The 19,953-nt window shown below is 41.4% G+C and overlaps 1 protein-coding gene across 1 annotated transcript; it reads right to left on the reverse strand.

The window, feature by feature from the left end:
• Positions 1–3,043: 3,043 nt before the first annotated feature.
• fam78ab (family with sequence similarity 78 member Ab) lies at positions 3,044–19,732 on the reverse strand. Its single transcript, XM_088940744.1, has 2 exons — positions 17,643–19,732; positions 3,044–9,198 (listed from the first exon to the last, which is right to left on the reverse strand). Exons 1-2 carry the CDS (start codon positions 17,963–17,965, stop codon positions 8,673–8,675), a joined length of 849 nt encoding a protein of 282 aa, XP_088796870.1. The 5' UTR covers positions 17,966–19,732; the 3' UTR covers positions 3,044–8,672.
• Positions 19,733–19,953: the final 221 nt, after the last annotated feature.

A 19,953-nucleotide genomic window follows, 5' to 3' on the forward strand; every position in this document is an offset into this window, starting at 1 on the left:
GAAACAGGTTCCCCAGTATCTGTGGTTAACATCAAACGCTAAGAGATCATCTATGATTAACATCATGGACTAAAGAACAAATGACTGCCACACTCATTGTGGAAGCACGTGCTGACCTAGTCTAGTCTGACATGAAATAAGAAAGTGAAGAGTGCTGCATGGTTATTCAGTATAGCAGGTGTTATGCTACTCTAGTGTTTTGTCTTAAAAACTAATGACTGTGTAATACCTTAGACAACAGCTTCTGCATATTGAAGAGACTGAACAACAGTGCACAATTATAAATCAATTTATTAGACCGCGTTTGCATAATGCATCCAATATGTTTTGTTGAGGAAACCACTGAGTGTGAGGAACTGCTTTAGCAGAACAGTCAAAGATGGTGTTGATTTTAGAGCATTGCTCTAACATTGCTTTCTTGCCTTGCCATAGCAGCATGTGTAGCTCAAGTTACCTCTATTACTGAATGTGATACAGCGCTGAGAGCTAACACTGAACTAAAGAAGCATCACTCTAGAGCAGTGAATTCATTGGAACAGTCAAAAATCTCTTTGAAAAAATAATAGCATCACAGTCCTGAGCATGTCTGAGGTTGAAGAGTAGGGAACTGAACTGAGGACGTCAGAATAAATGAGGCTGTTAAGGAGATTTAATGAAGAGCAATAGGAACTTAAATCAATACTTAAGCAACATGTATGTTAGCAAAATCAAGTCAATAGTCTTTTTGAGGGAAGAAGTATTTATAATTGTCAAATTTAATGCGCAAGAGTGTTTTATGTAATCAGCCTCAGGGCCCTGGGTTTGTATTTTTATGCACAGATATTGCATAGTTTCTCCTACTCCCGTAAAATTAATTTATTCTGGAAATTTTAATAGGGTCAAAGCAGAAAATGTCCTTCGTGTTAATAAGGTTTGGCTTTGATGGCAAGTATGCATTGGCTCTTACTCTCTCCTGTACAGCATCGCTGCTCCCCTGACCATATCAAGACCAGGAAAATAATTAGCCAGCAGATGTGGGACTCAGATCCAAGGCTCTGTGAGGGCAGCAGGTTCAGTCACTGGTGACAACAGCAATGTGACATCCAAGATCAAAGCCTGAATGATAGCCCATTAAGGAACTGTCTGAGCTCGATGTTTGTCACCCGTGTGTAATGCTGAAATTTATAGAGCCTTGTAAAGTTTAAAAACAAATGTTGCGGAGACTTGAACTTGCCAAAAGAATAGTACCCGGGGAAACCTTTTAAACTTGTTACATTGCTGCTTGGTTATATTGTTATTGTTCTGATGTGTCTTGTAAAAATCAACCTTAAAATTTGATCCAAAAAAGTGCCAGGTGATGTTTTATTAATACATATTCAAGTCAATGTTGGAAAAGAACATTATAAATAGTTGCAGTCTGCTGTTTCTGAAACAAGGTTTATCAGTGATACCTCTTCCATGTTTATTGAACACTCAAGGGTTCTGACTGCAAGTAGTACTTGTTTATTTTAAGATACAACACTGCAGTACTTACACTGAGTATTGCACATAACGAGAGGAGGCATCTGTTGAAATTTAAGTAATAGTGTCCTGTGATTCAGCAGAAACCCAAAAAAGCTGACTAGGAGGCTGCATTAAATTAGCTGACTCTAAGCTTCCTGCAAAGTCAAAGTGTTTGCATTAAAAAAAGGCAGTGAAAATAATAATTTGATAAAGTGCTTGAACTCTAGTTTTCTGTTGCTTCCAGTTTGGCAATATTCGAGTCACGCTCTGTTGCTCACTTCAGATCACTTCAAACAGGCTATTTATTTTCCCAGGTGAAGCAACAGTTGCTCTCACTAGGCTTAATGCACAGTGCAACAGAAACCTGACAAGTGTCAGTGTGTTATTTTACACTAAGAGCATACGGCACGGATGAATAAAATTGGTATTTTCAGTCATTTGCTGAACGATTTCAACAGCATATTCCCGTTTCAAGCTTTTACAAAAAGAGACTCCATCCCTCAACCCAGGTACAAGGTCTTCCTACTGAATGTGCACCTGATCCACAAACTCAGATAAAGACTTGTGGGTATACAGGATTTGTAAATCTCCTATCACCTTCTTTATAGCTTTCAATAGCATTTGAATATGTACAGATGCCACATGGTATATTCCAGATGTTTTCAGGAGAACGGCTTATGCAACTTCATGTTCTTGCACAGTTATTCACTACAGTCCAGCCTTCTTCGGTGTGAGCCTGGTGTGGACGCGGGGACGAGGCCGGCCCGGATGGGTGTGGGCTGGTGGCCGGACTCCAGGACCGGGACAGAGATGCAGGAGCGTTCCGCAGCGATACAAGGTAGGATGAAAGCATGAATGATTTGTATTCATACAGGGGCAAGATGTTATGTAGGTCTAATACACGCTGTTCTGATATTGTCTCTTTTTTGTTCATCATCTGTTCAAATACAGAAAGCAGATACAGTTCTTCTTTACTGTGACTCTCAGGATTTAGAGCTTGTCTTATATTCACTCTCTCCTGTGGATTCACTGTGTTACTGCTGGAAATGGCACTGTTACAATACCATGCCTTTGCTCACTAAATGCTTTTAAGGGCTGTATAATAAAACATCTGCTGATCAAGAGAAATTTCAATGAGAGTTTTATCAAAGACTACTAAACAAAGCGCAGTAAAGGCTTGATTAAACTAAATTAATTTCAATAATTTAACAGAATTAATAAGGAGGGTACACACAAGGTGAGCCAAATGAGAATGGAACACTTAAAGAAATAATTATATTGTGGAAATAATTACTGTGCAATGTGCTCTATGAAGTGTCCAAAACTTGAATCCCTTAGTACTTCAAAACCAAGTACATTTGTGAATAACAACCACAGAATTTCCAATTTGGGAAAAAAAGGCCTGTAGAAAGTCTTCCAATAATGACACAAAATCCTTTTCCTAATGAATGTCCTGGCTCCTTCATGCCCAGGATAACAGATGGAAATGAAAGTCCAGACCCTGCTGTTGTGCAGTATTCGGTGTACCTGCTGTGCCAAGAGTGCAATTAAACACATTTACTGCTTTCGCACATTTTCTTTATTCATCAAAAACAACATTTCTCTAATTCTTTTTCTCAGATTTGTTCTTAACTTTATATTTAACATTGTGCATTTTCACAGTTTCCAGTGTTTTCCAGTGATGTCCCATTGTCAAGTATATATGTAAATGATCAGTATTTGTTTGCTGCAATATAAAATAGCAGAGGAATTGTCTGAATCCTAAGAACTATCCCACTTCTATTAACCCTTTTCTTTCCAATGGGCCTGCATATTCAATTTCAGTGTTCTCTGTTATAACACCAATGCAGTGTCTGGTTACAACACCAAGAGGACATTTTAAGAAATAAAAAACTTCTTTCACAAGTAACTCTTACAATGGTCAGCAAAGAATTATAGCAAGCAAACTACCACCACAAGGTGGCTGAGATACATCATGGACAGCTCTTGAGTTTGTCATGTCAAGAATAATGAAAAGAGAGAGGGACACTCTGTCAAATAAAAAAAAGAAAATCAGCATTTTTCTCGGAACCGTGCAATGGTGAAAAAATCTCGTACCTCACAACAGTTTCACAGAATTCTTATCAATCATGTTTACTGTAAGTGTCCAAATTTGTTTCTCGTGACTAGAAGGAAAGCCAGTCTTCAGAGTTACTGTACAGCTTGACACGGCAAGACCTGAGGACACAATGCCACTCTCTCTAGAATCACTGCGGATCACAGCTTCACAGGGTGGCAGCGAAAAGGAGCAGTGGCTGTGTGTCAGTAATGAGATCCATTGCACAACACTCTTTATAGAACACTTAGGCGCCTGCATTCAAACTGATAATCCTTTAAGGTCAAGTGTTCTCGCAACATGGTGCTAAAAGCCTAAAAGCAACCAGAGGGCTGTGAAGCAGGGTATTGGATCTGAAAGGTTGTGCAACAAGGCAAGCCAGCAGCAGTGGCACCTCTCCAGAAGTCAGGCCACTGCAGCAGTATTCTGTAATCTTCAAATAAAAGATTGCAGGTGGCCTGAAATTCTTGAAAGTGACACCACAGCACCTGTTAGACTGAATCACTTTATGATTCTGTATTAGATTCCCTCTGTGGGAGCCGGTCTTTACCAGACACAAGTTGTCAGTAATGCTAAAACAGACACCGACTGTCCGTCTTCGACATTCAGAAGCCTGCCACTCCCAAGATATTAAAAACTATCCAACTGAACTGTTTCGAAAGAACATCAACAATGAAATCCAAATGGAGATAATGACCTGGTTTCTCCTACAAGGATGAGATCATTTTTAAAATACTGCGTTAATGAAAGATTTCAGAGGCTCATAAAACTGCTGATCGTTGGAAATCAATTCCTTGTACCCATTTCACTGTAAAAGACCACAGCATGACACTCCTCCATAAACTGTCAGTTGTTTTATGTAACAAGACTGCAGCTATTTATTCAAAAGTGAATTTCTTGACAATTATTTTTACAATAAAGTCTAGTATTCCCTTTCACTCTATTTTCTTCTAATGTTCTTCAATGTATTGGTTTTCCTACAGTGAACATAAAATTGTCCCTTTAGTTTTCACATTTTGTATTTTTGATTTTTTGTCTGCAAAATGTCACAGACTGCTTGATCTCACATCTTCACAATGGACTGAGATAAATATTTCTATAGTTAATGGAGGGATGTTAACTATGGCAATAAATGTTACTTGTGTCACACTAGATTGTTCAGAAACCAGATACAGTACTTGCTCTTTAAGGTCTCAATTCTCAAAATGGAGCATCACTGAGTTTATGACTAATGTTCTGTTAAATATTCCATTATATGGTTTTGGACAACAGTACTTTGTACCATGAATGGTATATTGAACTAGCACCTGCAGGCAATTTTTGAGGAGATGGATTTTGACAATTTTGTATTTTAATACCTACAGAGCAACTACTTCTGAAAGCAGATAGAGAACGAAAAGTTTTAAATGAGGTGTCACAGAGCCTAGCCTGTTACATTAATTCATGACTGTGATTGTAAGTGGGAACGACAGCACTTTCAGTAACTAATTGAAAAACGTACTGACTTTAAAGATCAGGTTTTCTGCAGTGGACAGAAAAGCAAGGAACACACAGAATTATCCAGCAGCTCTCAGATTTAAGCTCATTAGTTTTTTTTCCCTTAATCATTAAATCTGTAAAAATACAGACCCTTCCCAAAGAGCAAAAATTAGATGGTAAGATGACACCCTCTAAATACCCCTAGACTGCATCTGCCTGCCTATTATCAGTCTCCATAATCGAATGCAACACTGGAGAGTATGCTGTTCTGGAAAATCTGGATTTTTTTCAGGGCATTCCCCTGAATTTTTTTGAGGGCATTCCCAATTGAGAGCCAAATATACCACATACCCACATCAGCACACGCAGTGGCTACATATGGCCAGCACTCAAATTGCCTTTAATTAATTGCTGGAGCCTCCAAGTTAACATAGGCCCGGGCTGAAGGGTGTGTCATGACATCATTGTTCCAGAGATGGGGAAGGGGTTCTTTCAGGGAAGAATTATTTTTTTAAAGGAAAATGACAGCCCCATAACTCTTTTATCCAGAAGGACACCTGTTCTTACAAAGGGGGGCTTCCTAGGTAGGAATGCTTCTTTAGTGTGAACACTGAATATGATCAATATATAGACCACATATCGTAAATACAATAATTTAATTGTACAACAATTGTACAATAATTTAATTGTAACTTGGACAAAAGAAAACTTCAAGGGCTGACTTCACTAGTGATTAGCTAGTGAATTACCATGCCGGTTTTACTATACAAACCAGACAATTTGGTAATGGTGTTAAAATGACAGAAATATTTTCTATTTGGTTTGAGTTGGTATTTCTGCAAAATATCAATTAATTTCTCTAGGGAAATCATTCACTTCAGCCTTGAGTACCACAAACAACCATTCAAAGACTCAAATTGACCTCTTTCTCAGTGTTTTTTCATGCTGCATATTCTCCATTCTAATCCAGTAAGAAGCCAGCAGACCCGAGCGAATATTTACCACATTCTATAGTATATTGCAGTTTAGGGATGAGACAGAACATGATTTAAAGATACGGTATTCCTCTGCCATGAGCACATTCATTACTAATTGAGATCCTGGGCTGCAGTCAGGAGGGAGGGGCAGAGGAGACAAAAAGCATATCGTACCGCAGGACCTGGCTATAGTTCACCCACTAGTGTGACCAAAGCCTGATCACATGCCTATTATTAACATGTGACCTCTCCCCCCTCTCTCCTGACCTAGCAGTAACAGCTCCATATACTGTATGTACTGTATACACTATATAATTTAAAGTGCAACTTGGTTTGAGGGCTTTACTGCTGGGGCACTCTATCCTCTACAAGCCTGAGATTGTGCATGCAATCCAACACCATCTGTAATGATATGCAATATCAATGGCAATGCACTCAACTTCAACCCCCAGCTCCACACTGACAAGCACCCTCTTGGTTTGTGTGCATTTTGAAATGACGAGGCTCAGATGATTTTGCAAGCTTTGGTTTATGAAACTTTCCTCACCAGTTTTAAACCCTAGTGAGTAACACCATCTAGTGCAGAGCTGGAGCTCCTTGATTGCTGGTGCAGGACAAATAACTTTTCCATGTTCTCCTGTATAATTCTCTCAAGCTTATACTTCCATTTGTTAGCGAAGCCTGAGGGTGGAAGTGTGTGACAAACACCCAGACACAGGCCGAATGAGCTGCTGGTATTGTAATTAACAAATGTTTCAGAATTCCAGAGGGGCTTCTAATAACACTTTTGCTCTGCCCCCTTCTGAGAGGTGACGTATGGAAGGCCCCATGGGAAATCACAAAAGAAACAGGAGTATGGGAATGAATTAATTTGATCCCACTCTCTTTAGGTTTACAGGATGCTCCTTTTCAAGCTGGGGTTTGCCTCTTCCACAGTTTAGTTTCTAATTAAATCAAATGTACTACGCTCTAACTCTGGACCATCCTAAGTCCATCTCAGTACTGTTGCTGTTTTCTGTTTGACTAATGTACCCTGTTCTTTCACAGGACATGAATCACAGCTTATTACACAGTTTCAGAAGTAGTCATCTTTTTAAGGTTCGTTTTTTTCCATTTTTTAAGGTAAGCGTGTCTGATCTGCCTTCGAGGAACCTGGCAGTTTTATTCTGTTAGCTTACAAACTTCACCAAATTAAAGCCATCCTTTAGATCAACACCGTCTCTCTCATCACTTTTGCTCTCCTGAAGAGAACTGGAGACAGAATGCTGTTCCTCCTGTTGCAAACTGGCAGGACAGAGGTCTGGGGGGGGGGTAACTAGGGTCTGTCCCAGTGTTTCACACCTTGCCTACAGCAGACCTGTTGCAAAATGCACTCAACATGAACAGTAGTGGTAAGATGCACTTCTAACTGTGCTCTAGCTCTATTTTATTTATGAGCAAGTTTGTATCACAAACTGTTGGACCTACCAGCAGTCTACCAGTCTTTCAGTGGTATGCAGCTCTGAAATGATCGATCTCAGAAACAGATCAAGGTAGTACTCCAACGGTCCTTAGGGAATATACCTCCACACCTACATTTTTAAATGTGACGTTACTCTCCAGGCTACCATACTGTCATGATGGCTTATTAATAATTTCATTGACTCAGTGCCAGCGACATTATTGGCTCTGAAAGATCTGTTTGCAGATGTAGTGGCAGGAGAGAATATCACAGTACAATTGGAGTTTCTGGTTCTTTTAGGTACTGTACGTCCACAAAATTACTGCATAGCGTAAATACTCAGGTCATAGGTTTTTGTGAGCTTCTAATTGTGACAGCCTAACTAGGGGTTCTTTTTTCTGACAGTTTGTTACATTCTTCCAGGTTTTCTCAAACACTGAATGAAAAAATATTCACCCTTGTAAGACCGGAGTGTCGCTGTGTTTCCTGATCTGATCATCAGATTTTGAAAACCTGACATTTCCAAACTGTACCAAAAGTTTCTAAATATTTCTTCAAACAACCTTGTTTATTCACTTGTTTTTTCTGGGGGTAGCTGCCGGCTCGCCGGGAGAGAGGGCATGTTGATTGGTGAGGGTCTTGCCAGACCCCTTCCCAGAGTCACTCTGGGAGGGACAGTGCATCAGACAGCGTTTAAGGCAAAAGTCCGCAATGAGAAGCAATGCAAACATAAGGCAGCATGGATTTGACGTCTCGCACTTTAAAAAAGTATTGCATGTTCCTTTGCGCAAAACACAGTTTTTTTCTTTGTTCCACCCCCGTCCAGCTTTGGAGCAAATATACATTTTTTTCGGTATGAAAGAACAACCCCCCCCCCCCCCACCCTTCCTATCCCAGAAAAAAAGTTTTAAAAAGGTATGTGCATGTGAGTATATGTGTATATTTGTATATACACATATATATTCTCGTATAATGTTCAAAAAATGCCAAGCAAAAAAAAAAATACTAGCTGTTTTTGCAATGATTTCATTTAGCACAGTGATACCCGACCCAGTTTAAAGGTAGAATGGTTGCAGTTGTTTAGTCCAGGAGATGTCCATAGCTTTGCCACTTGGGGGCGTCTTGTTATATCTTTTACTTATTGTTTTTGATGTAAAAAAAGATGAAGAAAGAAAAGCCGCCCCTCGTGCCCGGCGGGTCAGTATTTCGGAGGTATAACAACCACAGGCTCCCCGGTTTTTGGCCTCCACATCAGGACCTGCGCGTCGTTGGCATTGGGCTTCACCATGGCGTTGGGCGGGATGGGCTCGTTCCTGGCCAGGACCTGGGGCTGCTCCTGGGCGGTGGGCTCCAGCAGCTTGGCCCGCTGGCCCAGGGGCTTGCCGGGGTCGATCTCGATGTGCAGCTGCATCCTCCACTTGATGGTCTGCAGCACGACGGTCTCCCCGCTGGCCTGGTTGATGGCCACCAGCCAGGTGATGAAGCTCTGGTCCCTGCGGATGCTGGTCAGCTGGGGCAGGTTGCTGTCGCTCACAGGCACGCCCCAGGTCACGCTGGGGTAGAAGTTGTCGTTCATTCTGACCGTGAACTTCGTGTCCTTCTTGGTGGGGCCGACGATGGTGCAGGTCTCTGTCGTATTGCCGTACCAGGGGTAGTTCACCCCATCAGAGTCACTTATTGCTTGCATTTTACCATCCCTTAAATCAGGGAGCTCCCAGCTAGACCTAAAACAAAACGCACCAATTAATAAATCAGCGCATCCACATGTAACAACACTGCAACAGTGCTAGTTTTGACAGTTTCCTCTCTTTATAGTAAAACAAGTCTGTAGTGGCTTCTACAGCAGTTTTAGCTGTTTTGTTTGAAACAAACAATCTAGACAGTTCTGTATTCTGTAGTGGAAAAAGCAGATTGTTTTGCATTACCAACATATTCAGGGGAACAAATGTGACTTGTCATTGTTACTGACAGGGGATAAGTGATATTCTTGACAAGGAACACCTGACAATGAGTCAAATAGATCTGTTTAGTGAATGTGATTGGTTAGCTGCTATAACATTTCTTATTGGCTCATCATTACCTTGAGTTTCTGAGATCATATCGTTGAAGATTCTGATCACTTACTGATCAAAAACTTTTTTTCTCACACTAACTAAACTGTAGGAAAAATAGTCAAAATTATTAGAATGGTTGAAAACGTTAATGGAGGCTTTGAGCCAACTGATGATGCTCATAACATATGTTAATTCCCAAATTTGCCTAAAATATCCAAGGCTCTTGCACAGCACTGTACATATTTAGAACTAAGGAAGATCGTTTTCCAGCAGGAAAATGTGTTCCCACCTAACAAGAAAAAATATTTCACCTGTTTAACCTATACTCGCTTAATCTTAATTCTGACAGAATTGATTCTCATTCTTTATAACCCATGCACCTGTTTTTGTTAAAAATAAACATCAAAGGATAGCTGGTACCACACGAGGCCTGCATCCTGTTCAGAAAACCCTGCAGTTCCAGTCACTCAGTTGTGGTAAGATTTGTTTAGACGCGCCTATGAACTGCTTTTGAAAAGTAAATCCATCATCCATCTACTTTATCCAATTCAGGGCAGCGGGGGAGCCGGAGCCAATCCCAGTGAGCAAAGGGCACAGGGCAGGGTACGGCCTGGGTGGGACGCCAGTCCATTACACAGGCACACTCTCACACCAGTATGTCTTTGGACTGTGGGAGGAAACCCTCATGGACACGGGGAGAAGATAAAACTGCATGTACATGGCACCCTAAGAACTGAGCCCAGAGCCGCAGCGCTGTGATGCAGTAATGCGAACCACCGCGCCACCCAGAAGTTGTTTCACATTCTGTCATTTTTTCCACACAAAAAAATTTTAATTGCCAATTATTTTCTTTTAAATAACCCCGTCCAATTTAGATTCTCCACAGTTTAATGGACTTGGGTTTAAAGCAGTTCTCCAACCAGCACAGGAAACACAAAATCCAGTAACCCTTCCTTGTGCTTGTGAGAGTCATCTGCCATTTTTCACTTCACAGGCCCCACAGATACCACGGTGGAGTCAGTATCTCACAGATACTGGACGTTCGCAGACACAAGTCACAGGGGCGCTGCTGAAAATACCCTGACTGGTTGAAACGCAACGAAACTCCCGACAGTCATGTACCACGCCTTGAGGGATCCTGGTCACAGTCAGATAATGGGTTTGCCCCCACTCAAACTGACACTGTCCAGACTTGGGCAAATGGTCCTGTCTTAACTGGCATCAAACACTGCAGGACTGAGTAAGTGCTGCTCTGACAATAATACAGTATGTTTGTTCCCTGCACTTGGATATTGAATACAAGGGGGTCTTTATACTGTATACCAAGATGTAAGAGTCACCAAATCCTATAAATACACTGTGAACTGTTAGTATGGACAGACTATATTGTACATGACTATTTATTTAGAGAAGATTAAGCTGCAACCTGGGCATGAAAAGACTCCTGTACAGCAGAACACCTTTGTGTATATCTTTACAGTAAGCACTGATGGAATATGTACTGTAAGTAGCAGCGTTTTCTTCTTTATTACAGGCACATAAAAGCACAAGAAGATGAAGTATGCGTCTCTTTGTAGTTCTGTCTCCTTCCTTCTCATTTCTCTCAATCCCTTCCCTGCCACTCTTCATTTCAGAGACACAGAAGGGTTTCTCCAGAGGGAAATTCGAGTCCAGGCTACTGGTGCTGAATCTATTAAGAGCCGTGGTAACAGGTACTCTGCTGGGAAATTTGACATTTCTGAGAATATCCCTATCTTCAGTTGTTACAGTGTTTCGGGCTTTTTAATGTAGACCTTGGCACTTTCTCCACAGCCATTCTCTAACCTTCATTTGGTACTAATCCAGAAACCATTGCTGAGCTCATTAGAGCAGTTTCAAACTTCTCATTCTAGCTGACCCTGGCTGTGTCATGGCGTAGGACGAATGTAATTAGTTTTGATTACGAAACCAAACGTTAAAAGATACATTCATGTTATTTTTCCCCCAAATTTGTCTTATTTACACTTTTGAACATGTTCTGATAGGTCCACTTCGCAGTCATTACAGAGTTCAGTTATTTTTCCTTCAAATACAGCCAGAACGTGCTCCAGTCATGTAGCTCAAGTAGCTAATTCCTCGACTGATGTCTGGATAATAAGAAAAATCATGACTGAAATAAAGGCAAACATTCACAGGCAACTATAAATGGTGAAATAACAGCACAGTTATGAAAACAACAGCACACTAGCAGGATTGATATTGATTTTTACCTGCTAGTGATCACTTAGACACAGTTCACTGAGGATATAAAATACCATGTCTGATGCTCTTTAGCAAAACAAGAGATACTGGAAGTTAGTGAGGAAAAAAGCTTTCAAAGATAAAACAGATACAAATAAATCCAGCCATTTTATTTCTAAGGTGTGTAAAAACATATTAGAAAGCACAAATGCAACTCTATGTTTCCATTATATATATGTACTATATGTATAAATATTGCATAGTATAAACAAGCTAAATGCTAATTATACCTCACCTTTATTTGGGCTGATTATACTGATAGTTACACAAACTAAGATCTAAAAGTGAAACCAAAAACTTTGCTGTCTTGACCCATGAAACTTTTTTTTTAATTAGCTAATAACACAATAACACTGCAATAACTGTAGTCGCGCTGCCAGCTCCAGGCCCTAGGGGGCGCTGTACTGTGCTGGGTTTGGAAGAAGATCACACAAACGGTGAAGCCTGTCCAGCTGGGCTCTTCCATACAGAGCCGTGTCAACATTAATACTAACCTCACAGTTAAGACTGAATACAGGGCTGCAAATACTTATCCACTAGAAGTGGAGTTCAAAGCCACTTTATATTAAACAATTTAATGAATGAATGTTAATTTCTTTTTAATGTGTGGAGCTGGTCCTCATTTTATAAGCAGGTTTTGGACAGAAACATCTATGAAAATAAAACTCCTGCACTGGTTTGCTTTTCCTTGGCATGTACCTTGCCTGTTTTTTCGCTCATATCCCTCCTAGCAGGCTGATAAAAAAAGGAAGAAAACCTCAGAAACCACCAGGCAGCCCCCATCCACACTGTTTTTAATCTATTCTACATCTTTCCAGATTAGGCACCCCCGGAGAGGGAGAGAGCCTGGTTTGAGTCCCAGTGGGTGTGTTATTACACAGACAAAGTCATTTCTAGGCTCAGCAGATAAAGGTACAGACAAACATGGATCCAGCAGCTGCAGAGCTCACAGGCTCAATCACAAGCTCCGGTCAGTGAGCCGCACATTTGCAGGCAGAGGAGAATTATGCATTCAGCAGGAGACTGCGCTGAGAACTTGCCTTGCAGTTGCAAAACATGAGCAGGCAGCGCCGATTCAAAAAGAAACCTACTTCATACAGCGGCGCCTCTAAGTTAAATAATAAACAAGGAGTCAGGACGTGAGGACCATGGTGAAGCCTAAATTGCTGATCCACCAGAACTAAAAGATTTATACATTATCTGTTCTCAGCTGCATTTCTGCCAGTTCAAACTTGCAATCTGGTCTTCTGTATCTCCTTAATTAGTCTTCTTAAAGGGGTAATTATAAGTTAATACTGAAGTGTAAATGGCTATGCTCTGATATACTGTAATCAAGCACAGATTAATTTCTGAATGAGCTGCTTTTTCATGCTGCTACAGTCATCGCTTGGACAAGTGGACTTGAAGTGGCATTTCTCTTTATTTTGGTACGCTAATTATTAATTGTACAGTACACTGCCGAGCTAAAATGTCCCCGAGATAAAAACAAAAGCAGACCTGCACCACAAGCATCTTTAATGCTTTCATATTAAAATGTATGACATGTGCTGTATAGCTTTTATAAACTACACTTAATTACAGTAGGGGTACTGGACAAAAACACTGCAACAGCAAATCTTCGGAACCATAATTCATTTAAATTCCCATTTAAATTTCTCCTCTGAATCCTCCCAGGCCTTCTGCAGTCTGGCTTAACAAGCTTGACTTTCAAGTCGAGAGGAGGTGTGTGCTGTTTTGTGCCATATAGGAAACAATTCCAGGAAATGCATAAACAGCACTCTTCATCACTTCAAGAGGGCTCACTGGGGCTTGAAAAAGGTATATGCACAAAATAGACAAATGCAGAAAAGCAACTCTGATACCACATACTGTATATCATGTACAGTACATACTGTACCATATACTTTGTATTTTTATGTGTGGCTAACTGGGTAGCCTATTTAGTTTGTTTTCCAGGTTATTTAAACAAAACGAGTAAAACAAGTGATCAAACTAGTGAGTATTTCCCACACCCCGTTACTTGTTCAATCCCCCTGCTCATTAACAGAACCCTCTTGAACATCATACCCTTTTTTCTCCCACACAGCCATCAATTAATAATTAATAATCTACCTCAAAGGAGGAAAGCAGCTCTCGGATGACCAAATATGGTGCAACCTTTTTGTACATAGGCCCTGCTTGACAAGATCAAATTTCTGCCAGCACAGGAGAATTACAAGAGGGAAAAAACAATAATATATTTTACTGTACAGTATATCTTATAAATTGACTGGCTGACTGTCCCATAACTGCAAATACTGGTTATCAGCAGAAAATCTTAGCGTCAGAGAACGAAAACATGTCAAACAAGTGGCATTGATTTCTGTGGAGCTGTAAACAGGACAAATGAAAGGACAAACTATCACTGCTTTCTGTTAGCAGAACAGCTAACATGTTCAGCGTTTCAGAGGCTCGGGGTTTGTAGACACAGTGACTTTCTCACTTTCCCACTGAACACCTGTGAAGCACTCTGGATAGTGTCACTGAAACACCTGTCAATAATGCTGGGCTGTGTCTTTTCTGCCTGACATTCTGTAACTACAACTGTTTTATCATGAGCAGAGAGCCATAGGCTAACCTGGCAGACTCAGGGTGCATGCCATGATGAGGCGCCAATCTGTCAGAGGGCACTCCCACATGTGGCACGACTTAGAGACGCCAATTAGTCTGGACAGCATCATATCTGTGGACTACGGGAGAAAACTGGAGCAGCACAAAACTAGGCAATATACAGCATGCACCATGCAGACTCCACACAGAAGGCACCAGATGCTTGAATCAAGCCCAAGGCTCTCCTATTCCCTACACAAAATCCCCATTTAGCATAATTTAAACAAGTTGTGATTGTGCAATGGTTAAGGGAAATAGGAGGTCAACAAGGATTTCCCAGCTCACATACCAGCTCTGCCACTGACTCATCCAGAATTTCCCTGAGCTAGTGAACCTCCCTGCACTTTGTCATTCTCATGAATATTAGAACCCACTAACTTATTATAGGCCCCTAGGAATCCCTAGTCCTTTCAGAATATACAGTTGTTGTTGTTGTTGTTTTGTCAGTAGTACTTCTAGTCCCAAACAAGAAAACCAATATTCACAATTATCTCTCTTTTCTAACACATTTCCTTTATGGCTGATGTCTCCTTTTCAGGTTATTATCTGGTGAAATCAAGTGGCACAGTCTGCATTCAGACCTGTAATCTTTATGCGTGAAGGTACTCCAGATAGGACCTCACTAAATAAGCAACTCTGGAGTCCCAGCGTTTACTACTGTTTGCTTTCCCCATGCACTTTAATGCTTTGAGTGATTTCAGCTAATTAGAATTGCCATTACTTAAAAAATTACTTAGAAAGTTTTTTTTTGAGCCATTTACATTTCTCTCATTTCTTCACAGAAGACTTCATCTCCTAACAATCAATTGGCCAAAGTGGTCTGTTGGGAGAAGCAGTTAATCTTCATAAAAAGCGCTTCAATTGGTCTCCTGTATCATTATGCCCTTGACAAGGCATTCTGAGTTTTCTCAGAACAGAAGGTAAGACAGTACTGTGCCTACTACCAGCCTTCAAGCTCTCAATCACAGGAGAGAAAGCAGCTAGTCAGCAATTAATATTTCAACGTCTGGACTCAGTATTTTCAGCCTGTCGTCTTCTCTAAAGGACGCGAGTCCAAACCACAAGCCAGATACAGGCAGGCGGCTTGAAATGTCTGCTCTGTGGCCTGTCTTGGTACAGAAAGTTAAGGATACCATACCACAACAAGCAGCCTGTTTCCCAACTACACAACATGACCTTTTAACTGCAATGCAATGGCAACTTCCTCTGAGGTTGCTAGTATAACTGCGCAGTAACACTAGGCCTGTTGTGGATGGCGATGTCACCCCCTTAAGACTCATTTCAGCAACAGCCATCTAAATTTCGGCGTGTGCTGTTAACTTTTACTACATGTGAATAAAGCCCAGGGGAAATGTTTTGATTTATACTCTTGGTACTGTATGTTCAAGCTAGAACTCAAACACAGTGGAAAAGAAGAGAAAAAATTGTTGTTTAAAAGTATTCATCTAGAAAGCAGCAAGGTGAAATCTCTTCAGCTTGCTTCCCAAGAGTTTTTTTTTGGACAAATTGGTAGAGATAGCAAGTGTCAGAAATGAATAATTTAAGTTTATTTTTTGTTACGTTGGCTATAATAGCTTATTTAAGAAATTAATTTATTTGTTGAACTGACCTTTCAGATAAACCAGAAGTGACTTTCACAATACACATTAATTTCCTTCATTCTGTTGGGATCAAAGGCATCCCTGTAGCTCATTATAGAGGACACCATACCACAGAAAGACCAATCAGCCTCTTGAGGAAAAGGTCTTATTCATACGGAACATTTTATTCATTTCCAGAGATACTTGTGTGGCCCTATGTCATTTTTTGCACTAATGAATAAAACCAATCAACGAAACAAAACCCACCTCTGATTATTATTAAACATGCTGTCCACCTAGTTAATCCTTTCTAAATCTAAATTAAACTCATCAGGTACTTAAAATTCACATTTAAATGTTGAAACTTACAAAATCCCCACCAGTGCCAAAACATAGCTTGTTTTATGTAAATCTCCAGCTAAAACCATTAAGGAATTTTTACGCTTTTGTTATCTACTTTCTTTTTAAAAGGCAACGTGAAGTCCAGGCCTTCTTCTGCAGCGCCGACGACTGTTGACGTCCTGAATTTAGCACCTCACAAGCGGGCCGAAAATAACCCCATTCTCTCAGAGGGGCACACCGCCGGCGACGCCGCTTCACAGGTTGGGGTTCAATTTCCAAGAAAGGGAAAAAGACCTTCTGCTGTTATTATTACCGCACATTCTTCAACGAATGTTACTTCAAAACGCGCCATGTGCCAGAAAAACGGCGTCAAACTCAATGTAATTAATTCATCCTGAAAAAATAAAAATAAATTCAAGCTCTGAAGCCAGCGTTAAATTAAAACTACTGTTCCTATGTCTGTTTTCATTGATATTGTTTATCAGTAGGGTGAAGCAGCAGCAGCAGTAGGAGAGGACCAGAAGTCGTGGTAGTAGAATTACTTATGAGACCGCCGGTACGTTAGCAGTGGTAGTAATACAATTATGATTTAAGGCTGAGTGAAATATGTGCACTGAAATGAAATATTCATATTGTAGACTTACTGATAACTGAGCCGTCTTAAAACAGTTCTGTTTGCTTTTACAGCACCGGTCTTTCTACTCTAAAGTTTAGGTATAAACCTAAAGGTCGCTTCTGTTGCACAACGCACCTTGCTTGCGCGTACTGTCTAACCACACAGGAACACCGGGGCGCGAACTTGCAGAAACTACAAACTTCTGAAGTTTCAAAAGTGGGTAAGAGGGGTTTGAAGTGAGATAAAGCATAAACGTTTAATTCACTCTATACCGTCTTAATTTAATCAACATAACTGTAATTGTTTAGATAATAAGGCATAGAATAATGTTATCTGATTTGCGTCTTTTTTTTACTAATTCATACAGGCTGTATAGGATGTCAAAAGATTCCGAAACGGGTTTTTTAGCTGCAGCAGCTCGAGCTGAGCATTTTCAATTTCGAGTTTTTATGCAGTAAAGCCTGTCTGAGAGGTCACACAGAAACGTGCTTTTATGGGGCTGCAGTCACGCCTGCTTATCAAAGCGCGGCCTACAGTGTGTATGTATTTCTTACAGAAACGAGTCCCTTCTAGGTGGTCCCGATAACGCACTGTGCAGTAGTCTGATAATGCGTGAACATCAGCTGGCGTGTTAACGCGGTACTCACATTCCTGTACTCCCGTATTTATTGTAAAACTCCATGTGGTTGCACGCTTGGATCCAGCCCACGGTCCAGGTCTCCTTAGCAGCGATGGGCGGCACCAGTACCCGGGCCGAAGCTCGGAAGTGCGGGGTTCTGTACCGCAGAACCACTCCAGAGGACTCGTCGATGCTGGTGGGATTTGGGTCTATGGTGGAGTTTACTTCAAGAACGGTGATGCTCTCTCGGAAACTTTTGGGCTTACACCTGATACTCTGGATACAGCCCATTGCATTTACTATCGCAAGAATTAACAGGAACGTCCAGCTTTCTGGAGGCAAGAGGCGCATGGAAGAGATTCTGTTCACAGTGATTCAGCCTCGCGTTTCGCTTAGTATCCACTCAAGGAGAGAAAGTATTGTTTTTAAAAAAGGTCTTCATGGCACATACTGTAGCCTAGCGTGATCGCAGTGCTTAGATATCCTGTTGCAGTTTCACATTTGTACCAATCTTTTCAAATATCCACTCCCGGGTTGGTGCACACGCTCCGCACAAGAGCTAAATCAGTAGGTATATACTAGGCGGCTGAGGAGGTCCGGCTTTTGTAAAAATAATACTCATGTTCTGATTATCAGTGGCATTTTTTAGAAAAATACAAACAACTTAGTTTACTTCTCTGAAGCAGATTTCCGTTTCTTATAGCGGCCTCCGTCCATTGCCTGCCGCAGAGAAGAGCGGACATCAGTAGTTTCTGTGCCGACCCGCAGGCATGTCCCAGATGAGCTCGGGTTCGCTGTGCCTGAATCAACAGAGTTACACCGAGAGCTGCCGCCACGCCTTCCTTTAACGTACGGTGGATTAAAATAAATTTGCTTAGTGATAGTGATTGACAGAGCTAGACTGATCTACATGCTCTGTTGCATAAAATGAAACTGAAGTCGATTATCTGCAATTTTGCAATCTGTAGTCGTTTGATAAACGATCTTTCCGCCGAGCGCTTGAAGTTCCTACCTCAAGTTTCAGCACCCTTATACGGGCTGCCGGGGTTTTTTCTTACTTTCGATATAGTTTCCTTAAAAGACGGGGGGGAGAGGATGTGAAAGCGATTTGAGCTACGTTTGCATGTTTCTGCTTGTGAAAGAGAGCGGAATCAATACTTTGATCCACGTCTTCATTATGTAATAATCAGACTGATGACATCTCATGCCTTCAGGCTAAGATTAATAGACTTAGCGTTGCAAGGGTTAAAGCAATATCGCTAAAATAAACCTGCATACATATACATAGCTGTGAAAATAATATAAAATATATGAAAACCTCTTACATATTGTATAAGTCATTTCATCGCAGATCACATTCTCAAAAATAAATTACATTATACCCGCTCTTCGAATTTAACAGAAAGTTCGGATTTGCTGCATTGTCAAAAACCCCGGAGAAAAAAACAGATCAGGCTAGGACAGTTGGTGGTTTTTGGGTTGCCTGAATTCATTATACAATAATGTAATCCTCAATGTAACGGTTTCGTCCTGCGTCGTTTACATTCAAATTCCATAACAGGAAAAGATATATATTTTCGGTGCTTTGCCCCCTTTTTTTCAGAAAACCTCTATTCGCAGACGTTTATAAATTAAAGAGGCATGACACGTGCCGGATACTTCAGGCTGTGTTTTGTTCTCAGATAGCAGCGCTAGAATCAAAGACAGTAGTGCGCGCTGTTCCATCCAAATGCATTGTCTGACGGACATCAATTCCTCCGCTTTCGTACTATGGTACTCATAGCCCTCGCAAGGTACAGCTGAAAACCCCCGTGTCTCCTGACAGTATAGTGCAGCGTCCCGTCGAGATGTCATCAACTCTGATTGAGTTCGCCGCACAATGTGCGCTGTAGCGTCCAAAGGCAACCAGGTCAACTTTCTCTGCACTTGTCTTCTCCAGCCCTAATGCTGACCGGAGGACTTTTGCGGGGAAATGGAATCCTGCAGAGCAGCCTGCCCTGTCGCCCCGCGTCCCTGCCAGTGATATCCCGGACACGGATCCCGGACAGCCCCTTTTCCCCCCTGCCCTCGTCCCGGCACGACCAGCGCTCGCTGCCCCCTCCTGCAGCTCTGCCTCCCGGCGGCTCGGGCTGCGGCGCTTTTATCCGAGCGGCTTGGAGACGACACTTCCCTTTGAAGTCGAGAGCACGCTGGGAAGCGTAGTCCGCTTCTGCTCCAGAGCCCCTTCGAGCGGGGTGCTGCACTGCAAGATGTCGTGCAAGATTGATGAACCAGGCGCAAGCCGTCTTTAGTCATACAAAAGCGTGGCCCCAGGGATCGCTATGGAAGGACATGGCCAG

This window comes from Atractosteus spatula, chromosome 23 (genome assembly GCF_055471065.1).
Source record: "Atractosteus spatula isolate fAtrSpa1 chromosome 23, fAtrSpa1.hap1, whole genome shotgun sequence".
NCBI lineage: Eukaryota > Metazoa > Chordata > Actinopteri > Semionotiformes > Lepisosteidae > Atractosteus > Atractosteus spatula.

What these genes read in the sequence shown, in the direction of transcription:
- fam78ab (XM_088940744.1), bottom strand. Translation starts at nt 17,965, where the DNA reads ATGCGCCTCTTGCCTCCAGAAAGCTGGACGTTCCTGTTAATTCTTGCG. An exon ending in AAATACGGGAGTACAGGAAT is followed by an intron (nt 9,199 to 17,642) that starts GTGAGTACCGCG and finishes GTTTTGTTTTAG; the next exon opens with GTCTAGCTGGGAGCTCCCTG.